This window comes from Notamacropus eugenii, chromosome 7 (assembly GCF_028372415.1).
Source record: "Notamacropus eugenii isolate mMacEug1 chromosome 7, mMacEug1.pri_v2, whole genome shotgun sequence".
Lineage (NCBI taxonomy): Eukaryota > Metazoa > Chordata > Mammalia > Diprotodontia > Macropodidae > Notamacropus > Notamacropus eugenii.
Window position 1 is genome coordinate 35686881 of NC_092878.1, and position 22823 is coordinate 35709703.

Below are 22823 nucleotides of genomic sequence, written 5' to 3' on the forward strand. Positions count from 1 at the left end.
CCCTGAGCAAGTCACTTCTCAGAGTTCTAGGCTGCTTTCCACCTATAGGTTGTAGAGAAGGTTCTGATCTACATTGGTAGACAGAGTTTCCTCACATAGGAATTCTCTTTATGAGTCACTTCATAGGTTCAGTTCCTATCTCACTTGGATTTATCATGGTCTTTATCTCATCTTTCCCTACTATGCTATGATCTCCTTGAGAGCAGAGATTCTGTTTTATTCTATGAGTTGGCAGTGTGCTGTGCTGGAAAGAGCAGTGGTATGAATTCTAATTGTGATATTTTTCTAAGCTGTGCATTCTTAATTTTCTTCAGCTCTCTGACCCTCCATTTCCTCATCTGTAAAAATAAGGATAATGATATACTGCCTTTCTTGCCAGGTTATTGATCGGAAAGTGCTTGGCAAACTTTAAAATGCTATTGAAAGATGAATGAGTATTACTATTAATCAGTATTCCTGTCTCAGCACAGGACCTTATAGGCACTTAGCAAGGATTTGTTAAACAAATGACTGGATGGGGGGTCACTGAATATCCTCCCTGATGGGAGGGCAGCCAAATGCAGTTACTGGAAGGAAGACGTTCCCAAACCCTTTAGGTTCATCAAGGCCAAGTTGCTTTCCTCTATGTAAATTGTATGTTGTATTTTTGCAATAATTCTTTCCTAATTATGCTGAAAACTTGTCTAAATAAGTTCTGGGCACTATTTTTTGGTGGGAGAAGAACCTGAGATAGCATACAATGTGGTTAGTCTGGGACTTGCATACTCTGCTGTGGAAACACACACACACACTCACAAACACAAACATGCATCCATGCATGTATACATACATGAATACACTTCAAACCATTTTAAAAAAATCCCTTTTCTATTCCATTTCTCTTTCAAGGTTCAGCTCAAATGTTTCCTCTTAAATTAAGATGAGAGTTGAGGTCCCTGCTCTTACATTTCGTTTCTTATCTCTGCCCTGGGTTAGGTGGCACAGTGGATAGAGCACATGGCCTGAAGTCAAGAAGACCTGAGTTCAAATCTGGCCTCAGACACTTACTGGCTGTGTGACCCTGGACAAGTCATTTACCCTGTTTGTCTCAGTTTCCTCATCTGTAAAATGAGCTGGAGAAGGAAATGGCGAACCACTTCAATATCTTTGCCAAGAAAACCTTAAATGGGGTCACAAAGAGTCAGACACGACTGAATGACAACAGAAACACAAAGTTTCAATTTCTTCATCCACAAAATGGAGTTTCAAGACTTTATTTGCCTCCCTCAAAACATGTTTACAGACATCAGAGGAAGTGATGGTTTTTGCACAATGTAAGTTGTTATTATTGACACAATTTCTTCTCATCCTTTTTTGATGGGGTTCAGATAGAAAATGGTCCAATGATATTATTAACCCATTTTTTATATTCTTTTATATTTAATGTTTGGCAGGGGGATATAATGACTCTTTTTTAGCAGTTGATTAAGAGCTTTAAGGTGTAAGTGCATTGTAAATCAACACATATTTACACCTTCTACCACCTTCTATATTCTGGGTACTATGATAAACATTAGTTATCATCATCATAATTAATAACTTTATGACCTCGAGCAAGTCATTTAACCTCTCTGAGCCCTCAGTTTACTCATCTGTAAAATGAAGCAATTGGGCTAGATTTATTCTCTGCTAGATCATCCTATGATTCACTCCAAACCAAAGCAATCTCTTCTGCCTCTCAGCTCTCAATAGTACCTCATTTATACCTCTTGCATGCATATCTCTTATCTCATTTTATAATATACTTATTTATATCCATGTCTTAGCTTCCTTTCTAGATTATTTGGTTCTTGGAGGTAGGGACCAAGTCTTGCTTATCTTTCTATCTCTCAGAGGATTAAACAAAATATTTATACCAGGGATGAGGAACCTGTGTCCTCTGGGCCACATGTAGCCATCTAGGTCCTCAAGTACAGCCCTTTGTCTGAATTCAAACTTCACAGAACAAATCCCCATAATAAAAAGATTTGTTCTGTAAAACTTGGATTCAGTCAAATAGCCATACCCAAGGACCTAGAAAGGCACATGTGCCCTCGAGGCCTCGAGTTGCAGACCCCTGGTCTATACTATAATAATATTAATTGACTTGAAATGGAGTTGAATGACAAGGAGAGGTAAAGGTGGGGTGGGAAAAAAGGGTCCTCAGAGCCTTTTGCCAAGACTGAATCAACCAGAGGGAAGAGAGGAGAGATAAAATACCACAGCCCCATCTAGGTAATGTCTTGTGATTACAAAGTATTTTCTATGTATTACATCGTTTGGTGCTCAGAGTTCACCTGTGAGGAAGGACCTGTGGTTCCTTAAAGCCATTCTTGCTATGACAGTCTATGTTCCATGATTCCACAGATTCTTCCCTCAGAAACTGTGAGAAGCATGGGTGGTTGTCAATCAGAACATCCTAACTCTAGAGCCAGAAGGGACCTTAGAGGTCATCTAGTCTAACACTCCTCATTTTGCCTTATACAGAGGCAGGGTTTGCTAGAGCTTGTGCCCTTTCCAAGGTACCACTTTGCATCCTTTTGAGGTAACTATTATATGTCTAAGGCACTGTTGACATGATTAAGGGAAATACAAAGATAATAAATAAGACGTGAATTTCTGTGCCCGAGGAGCATATTGGATGTGAGGCACCAAGAGGCTCTACCATGGGACTGACTGATGGATGGTGGGGAAGTAACTTCTGGTATACCTTGGGAATTTGCAGAGTTGTCTCCATCTGAAGACAGTTGCAAAGCTCCCCTTTATACATAACTTTCAGATTTATCAGTCTTGTGCTTTACTCAAAACAAACAGATGAGATAGCAACATGAGCTTTCTAATCCTAATTTTATAAATGAGGAAACTGAGACTCAGAGAATTTTACAAATGAGAAAACTGAGGCCCAGAGAATTTTACAAATGAGGAAACTGAGGCCCAGAGACACGTGGCTGGTCATTGGTTATCCAGCTAGACAGTCAGAGCTGGATTTTAAATCCAGACCCTCTGAATCCAGAATCCAATTTTTCTACTCTGCTGCTTTGCTCAAAGGCAGATTGACTCTCACTCACCTGAATCATTTCTAGTTTGCAGCCTAAGTCCATACACTTTACAGGGCCATAGTGTTGAATTTGGCACCGATTCGCCAGGTTGGTGATGACTGTCACAATTCTCCCTAGATCTTGGTCCTGTGGGGAGAAAAAAGATGTAATACCTAGACTGTAAGTTCAAAGGACCATAGCAGAGTCACCTTTCTATATTACTTTACAGATTATAAAACTCTTATTATCACAGTTAACTCCATGGATTAGATAGCACCAATATTGTTATCCTCATTTTGCAGAAGAGGAAACTGAGGTGGGGTGGTGAAATGGTTTGTCCAGAGTCAAACAGTTTTGTGTCAGAGCCAGGATTCTTTTCACTGCTCTTGCCTCTTTATGAAAGTGGGAAGATAAAGCATCAAGTGTTTACAGAAAATGGTGGGAAAAACGTGATTTTTGTTTTCTTTGGCACCTGTGGGTTTTTGGGTGTACATCTTTTCCTTGATCACTTATATGGCAAAATAGAAGAGGTTTAGAGGTGGAAAATGGGACTTCCCAAGCCCCAAAGCTACTAAGTAATTATTATGTAAGGCTGATGTTGTAGTTGTTACTCATCCTTCCTTCTAGAAGAGGACCAATGACAGCATGGAGGTGATGTCTTGACTTATGCATTAATTGAAGATAAGTGGGTGATGAGGTTGAGAGTTAGGAGAGCTGGTTCAGGTGTGGAAAAATTCACTTAGCTGATTTTCTCCTAACCAAGGGGAACTTTATTGACACAAAAGCAGCATGGTCTCCCAGCAAGAAAGCTAAGTGAGACTCCGAGATTTGGGGGAGTTATGCTTATATAGAGGTCTCAGAATGATGTAGTTTTAGAGGTTTTTATGGAGGTTACAGATTAAAGACGGGATAGGATGACATAGAATGAGGGAGACAAAGGGAATTCTTTATGGTTTAAGGATTTAAGGACAGAGCAGGAGGACACAGGTTAAAAATTAAGGGGCAGGGAAAACACAGGATAAGGGACAGAAAAGCAATTCTTTTGAGACAGGTTCAAGATAAAGGGGGAAAAATAGACTTTAGGATACCTAAGTTTATAGAATAAACTAGGGGCTTTACAAAGTACTGGAAAAACAACCCTTAATGTTATTTTTAACCTTTAGGGTACTATTCGTATCTGCATCATTTCCCCACTCAACCACTAGGCAGGAGAAATCTTTTGGAAAAGGGGCAAAGGTCACCTTTGATCACTTTTCTGGCTGGTCACATCTTGGTCTTATCTCCTGTCTCACATCCTGCTTGCTCCACTCTTTTCTACCTCATCAATGGGCCTCAATCTCTCCTCCCCTCACTGAAGCTTAATGGCAAGGCAAAGATCAAGATGACTGGTGATGACCTGGTATGCAGTGGGTGACCTTTCTAAATTAAGGTTTTTCCCAGGTCTCAATTTGTCTGAGGCTCTGCCCATTCTGTGACTAAAGGTTAGGTAAAAATTGAGACAAAAGATGCTTTAATTTACTATCATAAAGATTGGTTGTTGTCCTTTGTTCTTGAAGAGGACCAAAATGACATCGCCATGATAAAGCGAAGTGTCAGTGTGTCCGACTGTGGCTGATCAGAATGCTCTACCACAGGTTGGGCACAGATAGTCCATATGAATATTTGGGGTAGTTACTCCAAACTTGCGCATCCTACATTTACTTTGTGCTGTCTCAATTCTGCTTTGCTCATAGAGCCCAGCACCCTTTCTGGTGTGAGCACACCATGCTGAGTGGTCCTGTGCCAGTGTCTCCCATGTTGCACAATCAAATCCAAAGGTCATGAGAGAGACCTTGAGAGGGCCTTGTATTACTTCTTTTGACCACCTGTGATCGCCTGCCCCAAGTGAGTTCTCCATAAAATAGTCTTTTTGGCAAGCGTACATTTTGCATTCGAACAACGTGGCCAGCCCATCAGAATTGCACTCTCTGAAGCATAGTTTGAATGCTTGGCAGTTCAGCTCGAGTGAGGCCTTCAGTGTCTGGTAGTCAGAACTGAATATCCTGTCAGGTGATCCTCAGAATCTTCCTAAGACAATTCAAATGGAAGTAATTCAGTTTCCTGGGATGGTGCGGATATCATAACAATATCAACCTGGGAGAGGAGGACCCTTGGAGTTTCTGGACTGAACAGAAAGCAATTGTTATTTCCACTCACTTAAGCCTTGAAAATCTAAACAATGAGTCGCAGAGACTTGAGTTGGGGCTATTTTTGACCATTCAATGAAAGTCAGAGTGACTTTCATTTTTAGGTGGAGTCAAGTAGCTTCATTTAAAACACAATGGTCTTTTAAAAGTCTGTCTTTTCAGAGCTGTATTTGAAGAAATAAAAAATGAAGAGCCCTTGTATGGATTATGATAATCTTGGCTTCAGAGATTTAAAACAGGAGACAACAGGGTGGTCACTACGAAGGCAAGTGAAGTCTCTAACAGACATTCAAGTCTCTGGCCAGTAAGTTGAGTCCAAAGAAAAGATTAAGCCAGAGGGTGTTAGCTAGCATGAAGACCCTGCTTTCTGTCCAGATGAACTCGGTACCTGGGATGAAGAAACCCCCACTGGAGGTGAAATGCCTTTTAGCCAAGAGCCTAGAAATAGGCAGGTGCTTTCATAAAGGAAAAAAAAAGGCAAGAAAGATTTTTCCTTAGGGTTGTATCTGGTCTTGCAGTTGTGGGAAGGGTGTCTTTTTTGAAAGGAGTTATAAAAAAGTGCTTGGCTTTGAAGGAAAGGCACATCACATTCTTTTTATGAGTAAGAGATAGTCAATAACTTTAAATGAAGCCAGAGCTGGAAATCAAAAGATGACCCATAACAACCTGGGGTCAGGGTGGGAGTGCCAATATGGCAGAGACTACATGTTTAACAAAGCAATTTTCAGTAAAGCTATGTCTGAAAGTGATTGTGTAGCCAGTGTGGCAGCGGTGAACAGATGATCACAGGGGCTTAAAATGAGCAGTTTTGATCACATAAACTTAAAAAGTTTTGTACAAATAAAATCAATGTGGTTGGAATCAGAAAAAAATTTTATGGCAAATTTATGTGATTTGAGTTTAATACACAAAATATATAGGAATCAATTCAAAGATCTAATTACAAAGTCATTCACCAACACGTAATTGGCCAAAGGATATGAATAGTTAGTTCTCAAAAGAAGTTATTAAAATTGATATAAAGATGCTCCAAATCCCTAATAATAAGTTATAATAGCTCAGAGGTTCCACCTCAGACCCATCAGATTGGCAATGTTGACAAAAAGAGAAAATGACAATTGTTAGAGAATCTGTGGAAGGATAAACATGCTAATAAGACTGTCAGTGAGGCTGTGTCATTCTGAAAAGCAGTTTGGCAAAATACTCAAAAAATATTGAACTCTGCATGTTTTTTGACACAGTGATAACACCACTGGACTTATATCATAAAGATCAAATAAAGAGAGAAAATATTTAATATTTTTTTGTTCAAGAAAAAAAGAAACTGGAAACAATATGAGTGCCCATCAAATTGGGAATGGCTGAACAAATAATGGTATAGGAGTATAATGAAATGTTTTTACACTGGAAATAATGAAAAGAACAGGTTTGGATAGATCCAGGCAGACTTGTAGAGTGAGTGAAATGAGCAGAATCAAGGGAACTGTTTATCAATGACTATAACACTGTCATGAAAGACTATTGTCTTCTGGATGACCAATCATGACTCCAGAAGGACTAATGATCAATATGGGAGCAAGAATGAGATACACATTGTAAACATAGTCAGTGCATGTGTTTGCTCTGCTTTACTACCTTTGTTTAAAGGAAGGCTTTTAGTTTGGATTCCTGGGCAGGAGTGGAGGAGTATTGATAAAAGAAAGGAGCATCAAGGAAACAGTAAAAAAAATAACACAGAAGAAAGCAGGTCATTCAGAAGGGGACCCTGACATGTAAGGCAAAATTGGAACAAACTTGATATATACTTAGAAAAACAAAACAAAACAGAAAACCCCAAGTGCTGAAGAGTTTGTTGGAGTAATATACAATCCTCTTCTGTTCTTTGTATAAGGAAATGTCTGTGTTTGTCAAATTCATATTAATAAAAAATTGTTGTTCAGTTATTTCAGTCCTGTCTGACTCTTTGTGACCCCCATTTGGGGTCTTCTTGGCAAAGATATTGAACTGACTTGTCATTTCCTTCTCTAGCTCATTTTTACAAATGAGGAAACTGAGGCAAACAGTCACATAACTTGGAAGTGTCTGAGGTTAGATTTGAGCTCAGGAAGAGTAGTCTTCCTGACTCCAGGCTCTGTGCGGTATTTACTATACCACCTAGTTGCCCTATGTAATATAAAATACCTTTAAAAATTTTTAAAAAGAACTACTTTTGGCTAAGGAACTAGCTCTCCTGCTTCCACTCTGTGTGATTTTTGAGCAAATCACTTAGTGTTTCTTGAACTCAGTTTATTTATTGGTAAAGTGGGAACAATAGATCCTTGCTCTACCTTCCTCACAAAATTATTATGAGGATAAAAATATGAAAATGAATATGGAATTGCTGTGAAAAGCCCTAGACAAATGTAAGGATTATTATTATTTAACTTGCAATAACAGTTTGATTAGGATTTTAGAGGACTATACCGAGGGAGAATGCTGTGGAAAATATTCCAGGGTTCAACACAAGAGACCAACATTAGAGTCCTATGACTCCTAGCTGTGTGACTGTACACAAGTTGTGCTGTTTCTTTGAGTTGCAATTTCTTCCATAAGATGGGAATAAAATTTGCACTATGTGCCTCACATAGGGTTGTTCCGAGAAAAGTGTTTTAGAAATGCAGTGTATTTTATGGATAACCCACAGACCCCATAGACTTACTTCACTTTTTGTGCTACCTTTCTTCATTTCCACATTCATTTTCATCTCCTTGTTTTTTTCCTTGACCTCATCCAATTTCTTTTGCAATGTTGAGAGTTCAGTATTCAGGGCCTAGGATATGCAAATGAGAATGGGTTCACATCTGAAAGTTACACAAGATGCTGAGCATCTACCAAAAAAATATCTTTGGTTTCCTTTTCTAGGAATCTTTCTCATTTCTGCTTTATATCAAGGTCTAACTCAATTACTTTTATGTCCATGAAGACTTTTCTGATTCTCTCCAGTCCGATACCACAGAATCAGACAGCTGCAGGGCTGGAAGGGACCTCAGAGATCATTTAGACCAACCTGTATTTGAATAAGAATTCCCTCTACGTATCCACTGCAAGTCATGGTCTGCCCTTTCCCTGAAGATATTTAGTTAGGCCCATGAGACAAATCCTAATTGTAAAGCAGAAGATTTTGCTTATGTTGGGTTCAGATCTGCCTCTCCACAATTTCCTCCTATTGGGTCTAATTTTGCCCTCTGGGACCACAGAACAAAATCTGCCCACCATATGATCTCTATACTTCCCTAACCCTTTGCTTATCTCCCTCTAAAGTTACTACCTATCTATCATCTATCTATTTATTCCTATTTATCTATTAATTCATTTATTCAGCTATTTATTCATTCATCCATTTATCTGCCTCTTAATTCAGTAATTCATCTATTTGTTCATTCATTCATTTATTTATCTATCCATATATTTATTTGTTATCTATCATCTTTCCATTTTTCCATATTTATCTTAATTAATTCATCTATTAATCCATTCATTCATTTATTCAGTTTATTTATTAATGGATCCATTTATCTATCTACCCATTAATTAACTAATTCAGTAATTTATCCATTCATTCACTTATCCACATATTAATGTTATCTATCTATCTATCTATCTATCTATCTATCTATCTATCTATCTGTCTGTCTGTCTATCTATCTATCTATCTATCTATCTATCTATCTATCTATCTATCTATCTATCTATCTATCATCTACCTATGCCTGATTTAGCTGTCCTATTAGTAGCATGGTCTAGTGGGCAGAAAACCAGTTTGGAATTAGGAAGGTCTCAGTTCAAATCAATCCTGTTTCTGAGACATACTGGCTTTTGATACCAAGTAAGTCATTTAACCTCTTGGTGTTCCAGGCAGCATTCTAAAACCATAAATTGCAGAGTTGATACTGATTTGTATTTGCTAGAAGAAATTTTCTCACTGGGAATTCCCTAACCCTAAAAAATCACAGAATGAGCCCCCTCCCATGGCCTCTAGATTAGAAAGGCCTGGGACAGGGTGTCTTTCAAAATCTTTAATACAGCCACATATGTATTGGGTGCACATAAAACACATAGATTTTTTTTGAACGGTATTACTTTATTCTATTTAATTAAATAAATTTTTTAAAAAAAGAATTAAACCCTTAGTTGGCACTACATTGGGCGAGTTCCCTCAATCTTTCTAGGGCTTCATATCTAGGCCCAGGCATGACAAATAGAAATATCCTGTTCAGTTATCTGCCCAAGGTAAATGATTACTCCACGGGCTTGGCCCTATGCGTGGAAGGTAGCCACATAAATGGACTTACAGAATATGGGAGAATTCTCTCCAGTGTTAAATTATCTCCCCCCTCTCCCCACCTTCTTCCATGACGGAAATGCTCTTTGCTGGAATAAAAATGATGTGTGAAATTGTAGAAATAGCCCTAGACTTGGAGTTGGAATTTTTTTTTTGTCATTCAGTTATGTCTGACTCTTTGTGACCCCATGGCACACCAAGTCCTTCTACCCTCCACTCTGTCTCAAAATCTGTCTAAGCTCATGTTCGTCGCTTCCATGACACTATCCATTTCTTCCTCTGCCATCTTCTTTTGGAGTTAGAATGCTGGGGCTCAAGTTCTATCCTTGCTGCTAATTCTCTTAATGACTTTGGGTAAATCACTTTGTCTTCTTGGCTTTGATTATCTCATCTATATAATGAGAGGACTGACTTCGATGCTTTCTAAGGTTGCTCTGAGATTTAATGAATTGTTAAGCTTACTACTTGCATAGCTTACTAGCTTTGTGCTGATGGGCAAATCACTTAACCTTTATCAGTCTCAATTTCCTCATCTGTAAAATGAGAATAATAATAGCACTTACCTCACAGGGTTGTTTTGAGGACCAGATGAGATAACATATGTAAAGAACTTTGCAAACCGCAAAGCACTGAATAAATGCTATTAGTATAATTATTATTGTCACCCTTACATGAGAGGAGAGGATAAAGACCTGGCCTTGGAGCCAGAAATATCCTATTTGAATACACTCTGACACATACTAGCTTTGTGACCTTGGTCCAGTCATATAATCTATGAGTATACCCATGAAACCTCTTTAGGATTATAAATTTAAGAACAATCTGCCACTCTGCATTGATAGAAGGAGTTTCCTCTCTTTGAATTCTCTGTACCAATGAAATCGCTTCCGATATAAGATATAATATATACAAAGTACTTTGCAAACTTTAAATTAAAGGGCTATATTAATGAGAACCATTGCTGCTACTACTACTACTACTACTACAACTTCTACTATTTCTACTAGCACTATTTCTACTGCTACTACTACTACTACTACTACCACTACTACTACTACTACCACCACCACTCCTCCTACTTTAGGTTTTGAGCCTACTTCCCTACCATCAATTAACATAACCTTTGCAGATTTTTGTTTCCTTATTTATAAAATGAGGAGGTTAAGTTAAATACTTTTAAAGTACTCTTTCCAGGAGTGTGCTGAAAAATGTTTAACAACTGGCCACATGAAATACTTTTTCTTTTTAATCTGAATTTTTAATATTTTCTCCATCACTTTCTTAAGTCTAGGCAATCAACAAAACAATAAATCAAACTCTGATTTGTAGCATTTGCCCATTTCTTAGTGTAAATGCTCACAATGAAGATTTAACAATCAACTCTCCAGCTGGTTTGAGCTAGCTCCAGCATACCTCATGACCCTATTATAACTCATATTTTATGTTATAAAGTTCCTTTTAGCCTTATTCCTCTAGTTCCCTTTTTTCAAAGACACTCTCTAGTTCTAAATTCCATGATCCCACAGGATGGAGATTATCATAATAGAATCCAAGCTTCCCGGGCCTCAGCGTCTTATCTATAATGCTCTCTGAAGGTACTTTCTAGCTCTAGGTCTAAGAAATCTTTCAGACTGGGAATTCAAAGCACATTGGACTTGATATCTCTCATCTGCTCAATGGGGAGAAGGTCAGGGAGGGCAGGTATTGGGCTACCTTCTAAGTACCCCAACTCATTGGAAATAATATGCCCAGGGGGCCCTGCCTGTTATATCAGGATGACATTACAAGTGTACTGTTGGTATATTCCAGCTGCAGAGCTTCAAGGTTTTTCTGGGCTTTCTTGTGGGCATCTGAGAGGCTGGACACTTGCTTTATTAAGTTCTTGTTGATTTTGGAGAGCATCTCATAGTGGTCCATGATTTTCTTTATGGAAGAATTCAAATTCCAGCTTCTAAAGTCTGCATTGAGACAGAGAATCAGAGGTTCTATCAAAGAAATCATTTTCATGGTGAGAGAAATGTAAGCTCCATTCTAGTTTCACGAAAAAGACTTGACTTGAAAAGACTGTCATTTTGCCAGTCTGTTCCTATTGCCTTAAATTCCCAGGTTCCTTCCTTCCCTTCTCTGCCTTTGTAAATCCAACCCATCTTTCAAGACCCTTGACTGTTACCCCAATTCTGATTTCTTAAGAGTGGAAAGAACATTGGGGAAGAAGTCAGAAGTCCAGAGCTCAAATTCTAGTTTGGATATTTCCTATTGGGCAAGTCATTTAAGTTGCCTTGAGTATCAACTAGCCCCCAGTTCTCCAAGCATTTCCCTTTCCCCTCTTCCCTCATGACAGTGCCAGTTTTCTAAACTATGGGCAGCTATGTGGTGCAGTGGATAGAGTGCCAGGTCTAGAATCAGGAAGACTCATCTTCATGAGGTCAAATCCAGCTTCAGACACATACTAGCTGTGTGACCCTGAGCAAGTCACTCAATCCTGTTGACCTCAGTTTCCTCATCTGTAAAATGGGCTAGAGAAGGAAATTATAAGCCACTCCAGTATCTTTGCCAAGAAAACCCCAAATGGGGTCACAAAGAGTCAGACACAACTGAAATGACTGAACAATGATGATAACAACCTAACCTTGATCTGCATACCACTTCCAGGTTTCCCACTCAAGTCCCTAACTGTCTAGTCCTACTTGACCCATATAAGAATACTATAAAAACCCATCAGACTCTACTGATTTTGGTGCCTCTTTCCACCAGATCTGAGCAGACCTGACCTGTTTCCATCATCCCTGACTGCCCCTTCTTATTATGAATATTTGCCCTCAATAAAGGTTGCTTGATTTCCTTTCTTTCTGCTGACTCCATCTTGTGGGTTGCATTGTGTCTTATGGTGATCTGCCCCACCTTGTACTGCACCTTGGAATAACAAACCTCTTTCGAACTATGTTAAGACACTTATTCCATTATGCCTTGTACTATAATAGTTTTTAAGCTTATTTTGCCTTCCCTTTTATATTATAAAAGCCTTGGGGTGGGTGGGGAGAGAATCATGTTGTCTTCTTATAGAATGTTGGGCCCAGAGTCTAGAAGAACTGAGTTCAAATCCATCCTCAGACACTTAATAGCTATGTGACCCTGGGGGAGTCACTTCACATCTTCCTGTCTCAGTTTCCCCATCTGTAAAATGTGGATGATAATAGTACATACCTCCCAGGGTATTGTCATGAGGATCAAATGATACGATAATTTCAAAGTTCTTAGCACAGTGTCTGCCACATAGTAAGAGCTATGTAAATATTAGCCATTATTAGCTATTATTATTATTTCCCTTTTTTATGTTATAAAAATCTTGGGGTTGTGGTGGGGAGGATCATATTGTCTTCTTTTCTTATAGAGTGTTGGGACTGGAATCTGGAAGGCTGAAGTTCAAATCTAGCCTCAGACACTCACTAGATGCGTGACCTTGGAGAAATCATTCAGTCACCTTCTGTTTGTTTCAGTTTCCTCATCTGTGAAATGGGGATAGCACCTACTTCCCAGGGTTGTTTTGAGGATCAGGTGAAATGTTATTGATTTGTAAAGCCCTTAGCACAGTTCCTGGCACATCGTTGTTCAGTCTTTTTTCAGTCGTGTCTGACTCTTTGTAACTCTATTTGGGGTTTTCTTGGCAAAGATACTAGAGTGACTTGCCATTTCCTTCTCTGGTTCATTTTACCAATGAGGAAACTGAGGCAAACAGGGTTAAGTCATTTGCCCTGGGTCACACAGCTAGTAAGTGTCTGAGGCTCAGGACAACGAGCTTGATTCCAAGCTCAGTACTCCATCCACTGTACCACCTGGCTGCCCTTACCTGGAACATGGCAGGCACTATAAACATATGAGCTATGGTTATGATAACTATTGGTCTAGGAATCATGAGACCTGGGTTCTTGTTCTAGTTCTGCAGCTGGTTGGTTTTATGATCTTGGGCAAGTTGCTTAACTTTCCTGGGTCTCAGCTTTGTCATTTCTATAGTAAGGGGATTAAACTAGGTGCTCTCTAGGGAGTCTCTGTGAATTGTTGAGGTTATTATTTTTATTGTCCTAGCTATGACATTCTATGTTCTATGGTTTCACAAGTTCTTCCCTCTAATCTCCTGGGATGGCAGCAATGTATTGGTCAGAGATATGGATGGGAAAAACAAACAGATAAAAAATTCCAACTTTCCTTTTACAATTCTACCATTATGTTGGAAAAAGTTAGAGTGGAAGTGAAACCTTTCTGGCACTCCTTTTTTGAGATTATAAGCACCATGCTTCTAACCTCTTGGTCAGAATATTATGGAGTTTTATTTTTGTTTCAAATTAAATATTCCTAGTTTTATAGGAAAGAAATATTCATCTTGGACACCGACCCTAGAGACATTCCTAGAGATTATCTGGATACTGATGGGCTTTTAAAAAAAAATTAATGTTACCTTTTATTTGCAGTTTCTGGGGGGAAAATGTACTTTTTTTCCCTCATGGGCTACTTGTACAAAATTACCTGAACAGACTGAGCTGCAAAAGATAATTGTGGACATAAACATCTGTGTACCACAATGTCATGATAAAAGTATCACTTTTCAAAAAGTCCAAACAACCTTAGATTGAAGGGTGTATGGATTTTGAACCCAAAAGAACATCCTTACGGATAGTATATAGCTGAGGATTAGGGAAATGTGAAGAAGCAAGATGTGTTTTTTGCCAAGAAGTACTCTGTCTGGGTAATTTAAACTATGAAGAAAGATGGAGAAAATGATAGGGACAGTTTTGCTCCTCAAAATCCAGTGATGGATCTCTCATTTTCACCAATGTAAAAACCAGAGTGGAAGGTTTAGATCTACCTTCCTACCTCAAAATCAACAGAGCTTCCCTTCAATGTCATATCTTGTTACTGGACCACAGTGATAGCTGTAATTGATACCTGGAAATTGTGGGTGGCTGTGGTTTGCTTTTCTTTTTTAAGCAATGCTCCTATTTAATTATATTTTTCCTTTCTGCCATTAATGTATCATCTCCCAAGAATAGCCCAGATTAACTTTATACATGGATTACTCTATGTGGAATCAAGTTTTCCACTCTAAGTGGAAAAATCCTATAAGTACTAAGAGCATCAAATTCATATGCTCTCAAGACCAGGTAGGACTAAATCATCTCTTTAATCAGTCCAGTTTGTTTGAAATGTACATAGAAACTTGTTATCAAGCTATGCATAAGTAAGTATGCTTATGTATAACCATTATAATTTTCAAAGCTTAGTGGATAGTACACTTAATATATTAATGCTACCCTAAAATTGGAGATGAAAAAGAATTCTGTATTGGTAATTCTTTCACAAATAACCTAAGTACAATATAGGGGGCCATCTACAATGGCCCTGATTTATATCTTGCCACCGGACCCAGATGGTTCTGAAGGAGAAGGTGAGGCTAGTGACATTGCATAGTCCTCCTCACTTGAATCCAATGCACTTGCAAGTCATGACATCACCTTCTGGATGCCATGGTTCTCTTCAAAAATAAAGGACAAACAAGTGTGACAGATTTGACTTTGTAATAGGTGTTTTCTGATACCTGTAGGGGACAGAGGAAAGAAGGTTTCGGAAAGGAAATGTGGCAACAGAATCACAGCTGTTCTGTTTTCACCAAAATCAATGTAATGATGCTAATGGGAAAAGAATGTAGGGGAAGACAATTTTTTCCTTAGGTCCGGACTGTTGGTTTGTATAGTTCTGGGTCAGCAATCTTGCCAGATCTGTCCTATTGCAGAAACTCGCTTTTCATGTTCTTGCCAGTTCCTCTGGTGTTGAGCAGCCTGGCTGTTTGCTGGACTCTTGGGGTTAGGCTCATCCAAGAAAGACTGTATGAATGTAGAAATGGAAGAGATATCATAGGTTGGACCCTAACGGTTTTGAAGCATATCTATGCATATACTATCACCTGCATAGATATTTGGGTGAAATGTTTTAGAAACAGATCTTATTGTAGATGGTTTGTTTGGATATTCTTCTTTGAATTCCATTGTTAGTTTAAATGTAATGTCTTCAAATGGGATCCCCTTCGACTTGAAAATGACCCTGTGGCACACCATAATGTTATTTTCCCATGGGGCTTTGTTGACCCTGGTGGAGGTGGGGGGTCTTTTGGAGCCTCTTGAAGTCCTGCATGAGGCACTGCTGGGTCAGGGTGGACAGGATGTGGATTGTTGTGGGCTCAGGAGTGACACACAGACAGGAGGAAGAGGAAGGAGGGGAGATCAAGGATGGGAAGGGGAAAAGAAGAGGGGAAGGAGGGGGAGGAGAAGAGGGGCAGTGCAAGGGGAGGAGGAGGAGAGGAAGGAAAAAGAGGAGGAGAGGGAGGAAAAAAGAGGGGGAGAGGGAGGCTGGGAGGAGGAGGAGGAGAAAGAAGGGAAGGGTGAGGAGAAGGACTGGAGGGAGTCACAGCCTGCTCGTACTCCTTCTACTCAGCTGATGGGCTTTTACCATTTTCATTCCTAGAGGTTTTTTTCTGCCTCTTTCACGAAAAGATTCCCATTTAGGGAAGACTGTGAATCTCACAGTTGCATGTCAGTACCACTAGGTGGCAGAGATTCCATGCAACTTTTTATTAACTTCACTTTTAAGGTCCCTATCACTAGCACAGTAACAGTAGCTGACATTTAAATGCTTCATGATTACAGAAAACTTTTACATACATTATCTCTCTTGATTTTAGCAGCAATCCCAAGAGGGAGAGTGATGTATTGGAAAGAACACTAAACTTGCAGTCAGAAGACACTGGCTCTTCTCCCAGCTTTGCCACTTACTGTTATCTTGGACATACTGTTTCCTCTCCCCCAGGCACAGTTTCCCCATCTGTAAAATGTGGATGATAACACATACTACCTGTTTCCAAAGAGTGTTGTGAGGAAGGTGAATTGTAAACTGTAAAGCATTATTTAAGTGGGAGCTGGTCAATAACTTTAAATATTTCTTCGTCTTTTTTCTATGTACATATAGGTACAATTCAAAAGCTTCTCTGGTCAGTAAATCAGCCTATTGCATGTTGATAGTGCTGATTATATTTCTTCCTCTCTCTTTTCCTTCCTTCCTTTCTTCTTTCCTTCCTCCTTCCTTCTACCCTTCCTTCTCCCTTTCTCACCCTTCCCTTCTTCCTTCCTTCCTTTTGTCCAGTACTTTTTATTGTTATGCAGCTCAATAAAACTTTATGAAACAGAATTGTTAAAGTCCCTGAAGCAGGCAGAGAGGCAGAAAGAGGCTAGGCTTGAGAAATGAGTTCAGATTTTGGCTCCAACACCAGCTACATGAGGCTGAGGAAGTCATTTCACTTTTTGGAACCTCAGTTCCTCATCTGGAAGTGGAAATAATATTTGAACTACCTAACTCCCAAGCCTGTCCTGATGACTGCTTTGTAACCTTTAAGTACTATGGAAATCTGAATTCCTGTCCTTAGCTGTTTCCAGCAGTAGCCATGGTTGTGGCGAGCTAAGAATAAATTGGGGGCCCTGGTGTGGCTTGAAAGGATGCTTTCAGTTCAGTCCAACCCTCCAAATGTTTGCCTCACAAATCAGCTTCCTTTGCCCATTCTTTCTGACATCTTTTGAGTCCAATCTGTCTGGTTACTGATTATTAGCTTATTTTCTTTCTACTAAACTTGTAAGTTATGGAACTAGTCATCTGTGCCACTTTTTTCTTGTTAGCATCTCTTGACTTGTCCCACCTGTAGGTAATATAGTGGTGCAGTGGCTAGAGCATCTGGTCAGGAGTTAGGAAGACCTGAATTCAAATCTGGCCTTAGATACTTACTAGCTATGTGACCCTGGGCAAATTACTTAACCCTGTTTGCCTCAGTTTTCTCATTTGTAAAATGAGCTGGAGAAGGAAATGGCAAACCAGCTCAGTGTCTTTGCCAAGAAGACCCTAAATGGGGTCACCAAGAATTGAACACAACTGAAAATGATGCAACGACAACAGCAACAATAAACCTACATTACACACATACAGACACACACACACGGTACAAGGTGATTTTTGAGGGGAGGACAAATAGCTGGGAAGATCAGTAAAAGCCTCTTGTGGGTGATACTTGAGTTGAACCTTGTAGTAAACTAAGAATTCTGAGAGATGGTGGTAAGGAGGAAGGACATTCCAGGGATGCTGGATGGCTAATGCCAAGGTGTGGAGGTAGATGATGGAGATATATGAGTAATAGCACCAAGTCCAGTTTGCCTGGATTCCAGTGGACGGGGTAGTAATATGCAGTAAATCTATAAAGATGGGTTGAGGTCTAGTTGTTAAATACTAAATGAAGGAAGGAAGCATTTATTAAAGGCTTACTATGTTCCAGATACTGTGCTAAGCCCTTTACAGAGGTTATCGCATTTGAACCTCATAACAACCCTTAGAAGTAGGTGCTATTATTATTCCCATTTTATTATTGAGGAAATGGAGGCAGGCACAGGTCAAGTGATTTGCACAGGTTCACACAATTAGTAAGTATCTAAAGCTGAATATGAACTCAGGTCTTCCTTACTCCAGGTCCAGTGCTCTAACCACTGTAGCACTAAGATGCTCCATGTATAAGGTAATAATGTGCTGTAAGTCTGGAAAGATAGGTTGGGTCCAGGTTGTTAAATACCACAGGAGTTTATATTTGATCCCAAGGGTAACAGGAAGTCACAGGAGTTTACAATTACATTCTGATTAACATGAATAGCGAATCTCATAAATTGGTTGTTCATATTAGAATTGAACTATTTGAGGTTATAATTATGTTGTCGTTGTTGAGCCATTTCAGTAGTGTCTGACTCTTTGTCAGACTCATTTGAGGTTTTCTTGGCAAAGATACTGGAGTGGTTTATAATTTTTTTCTCCTGCTCATTTGACAGATGAGGAAACTGAGGCAAACAGGGTTAAGTCACTTGCCCAGTGTCACACAGCTATTAAGTCTCAGAGGCAGGATTGAACTAAGGTCTTCCTGATTCCAGGCCCAGTATTCTATCCATTGAACCACCTAACTGCCCCTTATAATTATGTAAAATATGGTTATTTGTTCCAGCCCTATGGAAATAAGCCATACAAATTCTAATAATGACATGGGATTCATTAATTACACTATTTGGAACCTAGTTGAAATTGAATAGGGGAGTTACACAGTCAGATTTGTTTTCTAGGCAAATCATTCTGGTAGCTGTGTTAAAGCTGAATTAAAGAGCAGGAGAATCTTGAGTTAGGTTATTACAATAGTCCAGATGAGTGGGCATGAGGGTTCGAACCAGAGCTGTGTGAGTGGAGAAGAGGGTGGGAGGGTAGAGATGTTGTGGAACAAAACGTTTGGTGACTGAGGAGACATGTGAGAGTGAAGAGTTGAGGAAAACACTGTGGTTGCAAACTTGGGGTACACTCCTAGACAGAAACAAGGAATTTTAGAAAAGGGAGTGGTCAGGAGGCTACTTTTCCCCCCACTTTCAGGGGGAAAGACATTGAGTTCAGTTTTGCACATGTTGAGTTTGAGATATCTAGGCCTCAGTTTCTTCATTTGTAAATTGAAAGGATTGGAATGGATACCATCTAAGGTCCCTTCTCACTCTATATCTAGGATCCTCTCACTGCTGACCACTATTTTATTGTTTTTTGTTTGTTACTGGTTGTTCAGTCTTTTCTGTCAGGCCGATTCTTCATGAGCCCACTTGGGATTTTCTTGGCAGAGCTAGGTTATCACAATTGCATCATCTTGCATCAGGGAAAAGGGAAACCCTTAGAAGGAATCTTCAAGGACCCAGCTTTCATTGACCTTGTGACATGTCATCCTAGCCCAGGCCTTTGATGTACTCTGTACCTAGAATGTTAGGTAGCTTCCTGGAAGTGTGCTCCAATCCACAAGAATTTTCCAGAGATAACATCCAACACAGACAGACAGAGAAAGTTAGCTAGGTAAGTGGATTCCCAGGCCCGTAAGGCTCTGCTACAAAGAGGCATGCCTATACTCCCTCCTTCCAGTGTAATCAGCTCTATCACCATGGTATAAAGACCAGTTTGAGAAATTCTATCCAAGATGCTTGGGTGCTTCCCAGAATGGTGGGAGAGAAGAGGGTGCCCTCATTTCTTATTTACATCAACAAACTCCTAGAAAATATTGTACCTTCACTAGCTTCCCTATCACTTCTCAGTCACCTTGAAATATTATTTCTGACTCATTCAACTGTTCTCTCCAAAACCAATTCCATTCTTGACCTCTCTGTAACATTTTACACTCCTGGCTACTCCTTCCTAGATGTTTTCTCCTCTTTGGGTTTTCATGACACTGTTCTTTGTTCTTCTACTTGTTTGACTGCTCCTTCTTAATCTATCTCCTTAGCTGGATCATCCTTTATTCATGTTTTACCCCTTAATTATAAGTGTACCCCAATGCTCTGTCTTGGATGCTCTTTTTTTTCCTTTCTCTATACCTTCTCTCTCAGTGATCTTGTCAGCTCTCGTGAATTCAATTATCTCTTGGTAGATATTTACCATATGTAAATGTCTCTCCTGACTGTGGGTTTGCCTAGTGGATATTGTCAGTTGAATGTCCTGTGGATCAGAAATATCAAACGTGTGGCCCATAATATTCCTAAATGTTGCTTGTTGTTTAGTCATTTCAGTCATGTCTGACTCTTCATGACCCCATTTGGGGTTTTCTTGGCAGAGATACTGGAATGGCTTGCCATTTCCTTTTCCAGATTAGGAAACGGAGGCAAACAGTTTTAAGTGATTTGATCAGGGTCATATAGCTAGTAAGTGTCTGAGGTCAGATTTGAACTTGGGTCTTCCTGATTCTAAGCCCAGTGCTCTACTCACCATACCACTTAGCTTCCCTGGCATCTAGTAGGAACCTAGTAAGTCTTTGTTGATCAATTGACTATTGATTGACTGGTTGATTAGAGTTAAGGTAGTTGTTGTTTTCCTTCTCCCTTGACTCAACTGTCTTGATTATAATAACACTGTGAGCCATAGTTTTCTCATCTAGGCAGCCAGGTGACAGATAGTATAGATAGAGTGCTGACCTTGGTTTCAGGGAGACCTGAGTTTAATTCCTGCCTCAGTCATTTATTAACTCTATGATTTTAGGCTAGTCATATAATTTCTCTCTGCCTCAGTTTTCTCATCTGCAAAACAGAGATAATGCCAGCCTCTCAGGGTTGTTGTGAGATAATATATGTAAAGTAGTTTGCAAAACTTAAAGTGATATTTATATGTTAGCCATTATTATTATCAGGCAGTGTGGTGGTACCTTGGATAGAGTGCTGGACCTATTGTCAGGAAGACTCATCTTTCTGATTTCAAAATCGGCCTCAGACACTTCCTAGCTACGTGACCCTGGGCAAATCACTTAACCCTGTTTGCCTCAGTTTCCTCATCTGTAAAATGTGCTGAGGGAGGAAATGGCAAACCACTCCAGTATCTTTGTCAAGAAAACCCCCAAAGGGGTCAGTTACAAAGAGCTAGACAGGATTGAATGATTAAGCAGCAACAACAAAATTCTTATTATCATCTGTAAAATGAAAGCTTATATTTATATTTCTCACAGGGCAGCTGTACGAAATAAAATAACATGAGTGAAATGTTTTGTAGCCTTATACATTGGCCAAATAAATACAAGCTCCTTTTATTATGATTATCTTTGCTAATATTCCTTCTCAACAGTGAATTCTCTGTCTTCTAATTCTGGGGTCTGTTATTGTCTGAGTGGCATAAGCAGCAAAATTTAAACTTGAAGTTTAAAGAATAAAGGCTTGTGAATTACAGAGTGCAACAACTTACAATTAGGCAAATCAAGAACTTTCACCAGGAAGTCTTCAAATGGCCTGTAACTCTCCATCTTTTTCTTCATCTTCTGCTTCCTGCATTAATAGGTCCAAGATCAGTTGTCAGTTAATAAACATTTATTAAGGGCCTACTATGATCCAGGCATTGTGCTAAGTGCTGAAGATATAAAAAGAGGCAAAAGACAGTAACTCCAAAAATCTTAGAGTGCTAAATTTGAATGGGACCATAAAGTTCATCATGTAGCTTGATCACAGATAGATAGAGAGAGAGAGGGATAGATGGATCGATGGATAGAAAAAGCATTTATTAGTGATTACTATGTACCAGGTACTGTGATAAAGGCTGGGAATATACATACAAGTAAACATGGCATTTCTTACCTTCAAGGAGCTTATGCTTTAATGGGGGAAGACCATAAATTTCCTATAAATGGTTATCTAGTTATAGCTAGAAAACCTCTAGTGAACTCTTCAACAACAAGAACCTTAATCTGAGAAGGGAATGAGTGGTTAAGTAACTTTTTTGGTCTCCTCCTCCATCATCATTAATAATAATAAAGCAATGTGCTTGCAAAGTACTTATGGGTAACATGTGGAAGGGACTTAATCTTTGCCCCTATAGCAGAAGCTCATGTCTTAGATCACCCTGACTATGAAGCTTCAGAAAAATCCAAGAATAGAGGTGTCTACCAAGCTGTAGATGCTGATAAGATGCTGAAAGATCTTTTTTTTTTAAAGCAAGGGAGTTGGTAATCTGTCACTAGAAATGATCTCAGATGTTACTGATACAATATTGAAAAGGACCAAGGACAGAGATAACAGTCCACTGTTGAGAAGAAATATTAGGAAAAGAAATTATAATAAAAATAGTTGGCAGCTGCTCCCGAGACAGTCAGCCCACAGATTAAATGTCTGTAAATCACCTACTTTATCTTCTGGGAGCCAAAATGGTGGAGTGGTTGGTAAATGCTCTCTGCACCTCCCCTTATTGACCTCAAAAGAACCATAAAATATTTCCCTAGAAAAATCCTGGATCAGTGGAACAGCTGAAGGAGCAAACAGTCTTGTAGCTCCTGAGGCTTGGAAAATAGTTAGGGGGATTCCTCTTACTGTGGCGGAAGCTAATTGGAAGGAGAGGAGCCCCAGAGGGGATGGAAACTCGCACTAGGACCCAGGAGTGAACTGAGCTTACCTTTGCTGTAACTCAGCTGAGGAGATCTCCTGTGACCACACCAGCACTCCCTGACACTTAACAAGCTAGCCCCAGGGCTAAGCCAGGAAATACAAAATAAAAGGAAAAACAAAGGCACCTACCCCTAGCTTTCCCACACCAGCAACTCAACAACAGATTCTCCAGCTTCTAACTGAAAGAACCAGAGGCCACAACACACAAAGCCTCACCATCATTAGCAAGAAGAAGCAGAGCAAGCAGGAAAAGACC

General features: G+C 39.5%; 1 protein-coding gene and 1 pseudogene across 1 annotated transcript in view; both read right to left on the reverse strand.

The window, feature by feature from the left end:
- The window catches only part of CCDC197 (coiled-coil domain containing 197), a 40851-nt gene that overhangs the window by 2159 nt on the left and 15869 nt on the right, over window positions 1-22823 (reverse strand). Inside the window, exons 4-7 of the mRNA XM_072622481.1 lie at window positions 21378-21457; window positions 11349-11521; window positions 7941-8051; window positions 3087-3203 (exon numbers count right to left, since the gene is read on the reverse strand). Coding sequence (XP_072478582.1) covers window positions 3087-3203; window positions 7941-8051; window positions 11349-11521; window positions 21378-21457 — 481 coding nt within the window. The remainder of the gene's footprint in view (window positions 1-3086; window positions 3204-7940; window positions 8052-11348; window positions 11522-21377; window positions 21458-22823) is intronic.
- LOC140513126 (ubiquitin-conjugating enzyme E2 A pseudogene) lies at window positions 15126-15746 on the reverse strand (annotated as a pseudogene).